The sequence below is a fragment of the Montipora foliosa genome, chromosome 2, assembly GCF_036669935.1.
Source record: "Montipora foliosa isolate CH-2021 chromosome 2, ASM3666993v2, whole genome shotgun sequence".
Lineage (NCBI taxonomy): Eukaryota > Metazoa > Cnidaria > Anthozoa > Scleractinia > Acroporidae > Montipora > Montipora foliosa.
Genome location: NC_090870.1, coordinates 26,834,004 through 26,844,003, shown reverse-complemented (window position 1 = coordinate 26,844,003; position 10,000 = coordinate 26,834,004). Strand labels below are relative to the sequence as shown.

General features: G+C 36.1%; 2 protein-coding genes across 2 annotated transcripts in view; both read left to right on the top strand.

Annotated features, from left to right (window-relative positions):
- Nucleotides 1-2,624, top strand: part of LOC137992763 (protein FAM219A-like) — a 6,158-nt gene extending 3,534 nt beyond the window's left edge. Inside the window, exon 7 of the mRNA XM_068838270.1 lies at nt 544-2,624. Coding sequence (XP_068694371.1) covers nt 544-655 — 112 coding nt within the window. The 3' untranslated portion in view covers nt 656-2,624. The remainder of the gene's footprint in view (nt 1-543) is intronic.
- A 4,617-nt stretch (nt 2,625-7,241) lies between these two features.
- Nucleotides 7,242-10,000, top strand: part of LOC137992760 (peptidyl-glycine alpha-amidating monooxygenase B-like) — a 33,191-nt gene continuing 30,432 nt past the window's right edge. Inside the window, exon 1 of the mRNA XM_068838266.1 lies at nt 7,242-7,587. Within this exon, the coding sequence (XP_068694367.1) occupies nt 7,399-7,587 (189 nt within the window). The 5' untranslated portion in view covers nt 7,242-7,398. The remainder of the gene's footprint in view (nt 7,588-10,000) is intronic.

Here is a 10,000-nt window from a genome sequence, read left to right as displayed (position 1 = left end):
CAAAAATCATGGCAACATTATTGTTTCATTTCCTATGTTTTTTCACTGAAGTGACCTCATAATTACCTCTAGAGTTATGTTTGTTTTTTTATGCTTGAGACTAATAGGTACCCAAATAGTTTTTTTGAATGGACTTAGATATTGTTAATTTTCCATTGCTTATAATTTACATTTGGTGGGATGAGAATTGAAGTACTGCTGTGGTATTTATTTTCTTGTTTTCTCATATTGTACCACTAAGAGATTATTTTCTTATAGTTATACTGGATGAAATGCCTTTCATCTACATTATTAATAACAATTTTCCCAGTTGGTGCTGCAGTAATAATTTGGTGGCATGGCGAGAATATTATGACGAAGCTGAGCTGTATTGATGAGAGGGTACATTATTTGCAAGCCAAAGAGTGGCACTTAATAGATTAACTCTGGCTCGTAACAAGGAGGACCAGAAGGTGACTTGGGGCTAATAGACAAGTTAATGACTTTTGTTAGTAACAGTGATGAAATTCATTTAAAGCTCTTAATATTTGATTTGTTCGATAGGCTGGATGAAGTATCAGATGAGGAAGATTTGGATCTTATTCCACCACGGCCTGTTGATGATAGATGCCAGTGCTGTGGAGCTGTCAGCTGGGAAAGCTGTGTAATCTCTTGATACATGTAATTCTCTGAAAACCCCATTTGGAAATTAATTACTTTTGTAAAACAAAGAATAATAATAATGAACTCAATGGAAGGGCCTTTAGATATTTTTTACTTGTGGGCAAGGTTTATGAAGTTGTGCCGAATGTCTCGTAATAGGACATGCAGTTCACTGATAGAAGTACATGTACAAATGTATACATGTATATATCGAATGCATGCCACTAGGAGGAAACTACAGGCTGAGTTTTATCACTGTTGCCTTTTAGTAGGACGAAGTAAAACAGGCTTTATTTCTTACAGCAATTGCATACAGAATGGATCTGTTTACTCTGTAAATTTAGTGTCATGACTTTGGCAAATTTAAAATGCATGCAAGCTTTTCATTAAAATAATTTTTAAGCTAGAAAATCACTATAAAAGAACATTTTGCTTGGTCTGTTGGAGATCATCAACTTTATTACTTCAGGTACAGAGATGTTGCGAGGCCATTTTCCATTATGTTTCAAAGTTCATTTTTACCCTGATCAGTTGTTATCCTCATGTCATTGTGTAACTAAACTGAACATGATAATAGTCATGATGATATGCCTGATGAGTGACAGGGATTTCTTGTAACCCGTTGACTCCTAGGGTTTCCCCATTAACGAGTAAAATTGTCTGGCATTAGACAGAGTAAAATACTAAGTATGGTTGGTTCAGGCCAGCTCTCGAGAGTCAAAGGGTTACAGAAAAGTGAAGTGTCCTTAATTCTTATTTTACAAACTATCCAAAATACAGTTCCTTTTTATGGACTGTAATTAATAACTGAAAAATGCCTTTCCACAATTAATCGCTTAGTTCCCTTTAAAACTTGTTAGCACTACATGTAATTTTTTGAGTTACATACCAAATCTTGGTTTGATGTGATCAAGAATTCCAATTTATACACATATTTCATGGCTTCGTCAGTCTACATGTAAGTGTACAGACTGTTTATTTGAACCGTACTACTTTAGCAGTTACATGAGGGAAGTAAAACATTTTCAAGGGTTCTCTCAGTTGTACATCTAGCAGTTCAGTTGAGTTTTACTACTCAAATTAGATATACAGTCACAATAGGAGAAACTACATGTACAGGTCGTAGGGCAAGAAGTAAAGTGGCTATGTAGATGTTGATGTTTACAGTAGGTGATGTCACATTGTAGCATTAAAAACCACCAAAAGGAGGTAGTTTACATGTACATGTACATGTATTTCCTTAGGGAGATGTTATAAAAGGTAAAAGTCAGCTTACTTAAGAGTTTTCCTTTGTCTATTCTTTGTTGCCTTTTTTAGCACAATGACATGGATGCAACTTTGCTTCACATACATGTAAGATGTGATGATATTGTATACTAGGTCTGGTCTCTATTCGTACATATTTGAATGGGAATTGCCCTACATGTATGTAAAGTTGATAGTTGCTAAAACAAGGAATGAGCTACAATGACCTACAGTATTGACTACACTGGGTTAAAAATATCTAAGTATTTTTTAATTTGTTCATGCCCTGACGGCATCAGACCTGAGAAATGTCTCCTTTTTTAGTTTAGATCACTTTAGCTCACTTTTAGATTAGTTTTGTAACCCAATGTATCCAATTGTAGGTCATTGTAGTTCATTTCTCGTTTTGGTAACTACGTATTGTAATAGCCTTTGCAATGCTTACGACTGACTTTTTTGTTTTAGACATCATGGAACATTACAAAGGGAAAGTCTAAACAGTATTTTTTTTAAGTTATGAAAGAAGTAAGATGTTATTATTTTAGATTGAGATGCATACATGTAGTTCATTAGTGAAGTTACCTTAAGTTAATTATGTTGAGATTTTACTGTTTATGTCCATTGCATTAGCTTACTGGTTTTTCTAGTGTAAGGGTAATAATGCTTAAGAAATTAATAATAAATGAATAATCTATTTAATATCCGATCAGTATTTAATAAAACTACTGTATCATTGATCACGTTTTCTGTGTTTTGCATTTAATATGAAGCTTTAGGTCACCAGCCTCATTTTTCAGAAAGCAGAATTTTTATGGAAAAACTATTGTTTGCAATCAAGAACATCTCAGGTTCCATTAAGCTGCACTTTATTTTACTTAGAGTATTAAAGGATGATGGTGAATGAATAATCACAACTTACATAAATTGGAAACAAGTCAGAACTAAATAAATTTTGATAATATTGAACTAAAACCTTCCTTTGCTTTATTTTCGTTATGCTGTCTTAGAATTAATAACTTGCACCTATTTCAGAAATCACAAAATGACCTTTGAAACATCTTCACGTAGCTCCTCCTGCTCTAGAAGGGTTAAATCCACTGTGGAAATTACCACAGAAAATGGTTACATTACTATTACTTTGAGACAAATATATCATCACCGAAATTAATCCCATATTTGGGAATTTGACAAAGCCAGCAGCATCAATTTATTAGTGATGGTTCAATACAGTTGTTTTTTTTTTACTTGGTAACTCTGACAGTCTGCTTTGGACACCCCTTTACAATCACAACTGTGTAATTTGTCAGACAAGCAGAAAGTGAGATTTTCCACTGGCTGAGTGAAACAAAATAAGTGGAAAATGTTTTTCTCACACACCGCTGGGGCCTGGGAAGAGGTCAGGTGACCTAAGGCGGGCAGTTGTTTTTGTTGGTCCGCCATTTCTGACCTTTTTGGCAGCTTGGCATAGCTACCAGTGGTGTGTGAGAAGTTCTACTAACTAAATTAAATTTTGTGCTGGTGCTCCTGAAAACCATCAAAATTAGCAGGATGCCATGCGGGGGGTTGCAGGTTCAAAGCATGACCAGATCCAAACCTCAGGATCTTAAAAAAAACTGAGGAGAAAGTGCTGCCTTTGTAATTTCATCTGAAAATGGTTAGACTTTTAAGTCTTCTCAGATAAGGACTATAAACTGTAGGCCCTGTCTCACAAATATCTTCCATGTGTGGGACGTAAAAAGAACACACTATTCGAGGAGAGAAGGGAATGGAATTCCCGGTGTTGTGGCTGTCATTTGCAAGTGTATGGGTTTGTGGGTACATTGTAGTGGGTGTAGCAGGTCCACATCAACTGAAGAGCTGTCATAACGTTAACCTGCTCAAACAAATATATAACAAACAAACAAACAAGAATTGTGACGTATGGTATGCATGGGTGAACCTCAGCGCTTGGCAAGCATTTTGTGGGTGGATTTCTAGTGTCTGAAGAGCCAATTTCCAACTCTTGAAATGTGTGGGTAATGGGGTAAGGACATTAAGTGAGAGGTGTAACACTTTGCAGGTAGCCTGCGAATACAGCCGCCCTTCATTGCTCACCACTACTCCAACAGGAAGCAAAAAGTGATGGTGAGTAATGAAGGGTTGATGTACTCGCAAGCTACTTTGCAGGCTACTGACAAATGAACCTAAGCTTGCGTTGTCAGATGATGAGCTCTTTATCTCAACGTTTTAAAAGTCCCAAAGAAATGGAAATTTTTATCTTTCACAAGTATTAACAAATTTATTGGAAGTCATTTTAAATTAACTGAACATGAACATGGTTTTTTCCAAAATTCAAAATATTAAAATTTATTTAATGGTGGACGATGTGAAAATGCATGTGATTTTGCAACTCGACTTGCGTAAGATAATTATCACGACATCAAGTTCATTGACAATGGAACTGACGAACATACAGCTGTAGGTGAACTCTTTGAAACTGTGTGGCATCCATATGCTACGCTGTATGTGACAAAATATCAAGTCTGCTAATAATAAAACAAGTCACATAATTTACAATCAAGTTGCCAACAATTAGCATGAGTTTGTTTGTTGACCAAATCACATTCCTAGCAATTTATATGTCACCTCTCTTGGTGTACAATAATATTCACATATTCAAGGCCCACGCCTCGAATGTCAAGCTCTACGTTTCGCTCGTTAAGATGCTTGTTTTATAAATCAAGAAGACGGAGGACAGCTTTTGATCAATTATATCTTCGAGGGGGACTGAACACCTGTGGCAAGGTGATGAAACTCAAGAAAATCTGAGCGGCACTATGGCCACTGAAAGTATCGAGGATCTTGGTAGGCGAATTATTCGATCAACCCAAAAAAAAAATATTCGTTCCTCTCATGTCACCACAACTTCACCCAGCTGCTGAAGTTGTGAAGAGGAACTCGCTCAGAGACTAAATAGTCCATTTTACAGTTGTGTGCTTAGTTACCTGGCCTATGAATTAAAGTGAGTCTGGAGTTGACCTTGTTTTGATAGAAACCTCACTGCTTTTCTTAACTAAATTCTTACTACTTAGCATGACAACAACATTAACATAAGAAAAGAAGGGAGGTCTGTATCATAACAAGATCAACACCAGCCTCACTTTCATTTAAAGGCCAGGTAACTAAGCACACAACTGTAAAGAGGTCTATTGTGAATGATCTGCAGCAAAATGAAGATATTTCGGGAGTGAGGGCTGGCTCATTTCCCAAAACAGTGGTTGGTAAGCAAGCCTACAAAATGAATCACATCTACAGTAAGCAGTTGGAGTAGCCAATATAATCCACAAGAAAATTATGGCTACACATACTAAAGCAGAAGACATTTGGGACAATAAACAGGTTGCCCGCCATTACTTGTGTTCAGTCCCCCTAAAAAATAGAATTGATCAAAAGCTGTCCTCTCTCTTCTTGATTTATAAACTTGCAAAACATAGAGCTTGACATTTGAGGCACGGGCCTTGAATAATTATATGAATTGTACAACAAGAGAGGTGACATAAATTGCTGGGAATGTGATTTGGTCAACAAACCAAATGATGCTAATTGATGGCAACTTGATTGTAAATTGTGTGACTTGTTTTATTTATTAAGGGACTTTATATTTTGTCACATATGGCATAGAAATTAGGTCACATAGAGACCTGAAATCATAACTCTAATGAGCATCTGTTCTCCAGTAAAAATATTCAACGAAATTAAAACCTCTTAAGGTGGCCCAACACAGTTTATGTGTGCGCTCTGTCTAACGCAATGCAGCATGCGTAGAAGGGTTGCAAAAAATAAACATGGCTTCAATACAGCAATCATTTTATTTGCTCAATGCTTCCGCTATCTGTACTATTTTTCCTTATGATTGAGCAAAGTGTTTTCAAATTGATGGTTTTAGTCCTTTATGAGAAATGTATGTTAGAGAAGGTAACGATGCAAAGAACTCTGCAATTCGCAGATTTTCCTTTGTTATCAAAAGGACCCAGTTAAATGCAGTGCATGCGTAGTATGTTAAAAAATTGTGATTGAATGCGGAATAGCTTTCTCTGAAATATGTCTCGAGAACCACGTGTTAGAATTTAACGAAATTTGTTTACGAAAATACTTTAGGAAATAAGTAACTGGAGTATTGAAAAAATTTTGAACTTTAACAGAGGAAATTCTAGATATTCCAGTGAACCTTCAACAAGGGATAATTAAAGATCTCTCAGTCAAATTATTATTAAAATAGTGTTAACTTGTGAGCATCGTTACAAGCTTGTTGCATGCAAATTATAGAGAAAATCTAGCCACCAGATTTTCTCCAAATAAACAAAACCAATTTTAATTTAAAGGCCTGCTTATATTTATTCATGTTGCCATGGCAACGGCACATATGTCAGCTTAACTATCAAAAAACCAAAGTTTGTGTTGTTAAAATACGTATCAAAAACTGTGTTCAGCCACCTTTAAAACGCGAGATGTTCATAACTAAGTAAAAGTCGTGCGAAAAATCACAATCGAAAAAATCTTGACCGTAGAAGCTGCTTCTTAAAGTAATCAAATAAAGCTAATTTTTTTGTAATAAAATCTGTTTAATTTTATATATTTCATAATTAAGCTTATGTATTATGTATTATTCAAATTCGCATAACTGCACCCACTCAAGAAAATCCCTCCAGCATTTCTGTAAGTTCTTAACACGTACATAAATTAATGTACTGTCGATAAGCATAGTGTCCTTTGATCTTGGTGAAAAACCGAACAACTTGTTATTTTGTTCAGATTCGCCGTCGGCCTGTCTTTCCGGTATATTTGCAGAGTGGAAAGGCCACTGTAATTTCAATTCCAGTTTATACGTTACTTAAGATTACCAGTCTTGCACCATCATTGGACATGCATGAGCATACGCGGACACCCCACCAATTAATAGAAGTTAACATTTTGATGTTTGGTTCAAACTGTTCCATCCTTGGCAAAAAACAATCGCTATTGTTCTTGTTTCTTTTCTTTCTTTCTCTTGTCTTCCCCGTGTTGGATTTTTTCCACCACTTTCCTTCCTGCTTCCCCATGGCCGTGTTCGCCCGAACTTTTATTTTGCCCCGCTTCTTTCTTCGTTCTTCCTTTGCGAGAATGACCCGTCGCATGCAGGCTTTCGTCGTAGTTATACTCCTCGTATTTGTCTTGATTTTCCATTGTATCAACTAAGCAACGAATTCCTTCAAAATCTTCAAGTAATAATGTACAACTCACTCGTTGAAAATTGATGACTGGTCAGAAGTGAAAATTTGTTAATTTCTGCACGTGGGAATGCTGGGTAAGTCTGACCAAATACATTAGCATAATTTACTCGTAAAATGGTCGCAAAGTGAGTGTTGAGGAGGTCGCGTTTGAGGACAGTCTCCGTGTTAATTCTCCTGAAACGTTATTGGTTTTAGATAATAGCGGTTTCTTCCAACGATTCCATACAGCTTAACTCGCTGGCACAAGCGACGTTTTACACCCATGGCCTTGTTTTGTGGTCTCAAGGGAAGTTTGATGGCGGTGGTTCTCTGTTTTGCATTGGTGTGTGACCAACTTCAAAATGCGCTCTCTATTTCTCGGTTTCAACTCCTTGATGATAATAGGCCTAGCCATAAAAACTGGTCAGAAAGACAAATTACTATCAAGATGCCTGGAACTCATCCACTGAAGGTAAATAGGTTATCTATATTGAAATATAATTATGGTACGTACATCTTCAGACGTTGAGGATGTACTCAGCTGTTTCCTCATTAGCAAAAACGCGAGGAGTTGCCTGTTTCATTTTATGCTTTAGTACCAGAAAGCGTCATTTAAATACCATTAAGTATCAAAAAGTCTACAAGTTACCTACTGAACTTGGCGTGAGATTTTTGCATTTAAGAGACTTAAAATATTAGAATATTGACGCATTTATCGATCAGTGTCACTAAGAGTTAATTTCAGCATTTGGTATTTTATTTCAGCTGTAACCTTTGAGTTAGCCGTTTGCAAACTTATAGGCTATTATTCTTACTTCGTTGTTGTCTTTGGTTATAATGACCTTTTAAGAATACTATTTAATGCTCTCTGACTGAAACCTTGTGAGGTCATCATATGCATTTATCTTTTTCCTGGTGAGATATTGAACTTAAGTACAAACTTTTTTAAAAGTCATCACAAGGATATAGAAAACAGTGTAACATTACAATATTCTAAGCTTTTTTATCAATGCTTCTTGTTAATATGATCCTAATATTAATAATTTGTATACTTTTTAAGACATTTGTGGCGACAGTGACATTTTACAAACACTTAAAAAAAAAAAAAGCCAAATATCTACATTAGAGTTACAGATGCAATAAGGCAACATGGTTGCCCCACTTGGAAGACCTTTTCTCTGCAGTACTGTACATTTTCTGAATTCTGACCACCTATAAATAAATAAATAAATAAATAAATAAATAAATAAATAAATAAATAAATAAATAAAAGGTGAAATGATTATTTGGACATGGTAAATCATTGATACAAGCTAAAAAAATATTATAGACAACTTAAAAAACTGCTATAAAACATTATCAGGTGATGCTGTATGGGAAGATTTCACTGTCCTGTTTTTTGAAAAAAAGACAATTTATGCTGATTGTAAGGCTGAAAGATATCATTGCCATGGTAATGGTATTTTGGAAGAAATGTGATGTGAGAAATCTATGATGGGTACTTAATACTCTGGCCAAATTTTGTCTTGATATGATCACCCTAATAATAAAATATACATGAAATTACTCGATTCTGATTGGCTGAAGGCAGTGCAGTTCAAGTGTAACACAGTGCAAAAAATGTAATACTAGTGCAAATTACACATTGAAATTCTAGATTATGATTGGCTAATAAACAATAGGGTTTGGTATGAACCAATCAAATCTTTTGTTTTCAAATCAAGTGCACACCCTGTATGGGGCAATTTATGGCGCAATTTTTCCCTGATTGCGTGATACGAGTGAGTTTCTTCTGCTTAACCATCTGAATTTTTTTCATGTATGTTATTAGTATAAAGTAATAAGTGCAATTTTGGTCGCCTTTGAAAAAATTTACTTGAATGTGCTTATTTATTCCAAATTGCACTCGAAATCATGTGATTACCTATACTTATATCTAAGAGCAGACAATTATTATTTAGTTGTGTGGAAAAAGGAGAAACTATTTCAAGCCTCCTTGAATGACTTTAAATGTGTTCACAGAATTAAATTTTACAGTCTTTTTCTCTTAAGTCGCATATTGAGGTTGGGTGCCCAGGAACGTGGGGGGCTGGAACTGCTGATCCCAAAACCTTGCAGGTAGAACCTGAGAGCCTGCCCTACCTGCAACCCAGCCACGAGTCCCGCCCGCCAAAACCCAGCCCCAACCCAGGCACCCGTCACACTGAACTGCAAGAACAGTGGAGAACCTACTGTGTAGATAATGGGTAATGCTACAAAACAAGGGAGGAGAAGGATGGGAACACCAGAAAAGCAAGCTAAAACAATAAAGCAGTAAAACTACAAGCACGTGCAGTGACGTACGCATCAACCGCAATAGACAACCACTGACCCTGTGATCACCAGAACGCCCTGCAATCACGCTCAAAACAGTAATGCAACACTGGGGAACGTTAACCAGCTAGCAGACCTGATCCCATATGCCCCACTAAACACCAACTCTATGCCAAGTACTGAGCAAACTAGCTCCTGTATAGTCATTAACTCAGTTACGGTAAATTACATTTAACCTCATTGTGTAAGTGTTTGTTGTGTTTCTGTCAAAATCTTGGCTGATTTCTGGTTGCTTGTTATGTTCTACATAGTGTCACAAAGTAATAGGATAGTATGCACACACTCATTGGTCAATAGCTGTGTTTAGATGAGAGTATGTGTGTATCAAGAAAATCTGTTTCAATCAAGAATTTTCCTTCATTTATTTCCTTCATTTGTCGAATTATCAAGTGGAGAAAGATTTTATAAAAGCAATAGAGGACTTTTTTCTTGTTTCCATAACCTCATCTAAACACTCAGGGAAGTTGGGAAAATTCAAGACAGTTATGCAAACCCTTGACTGCGTCTTGGTT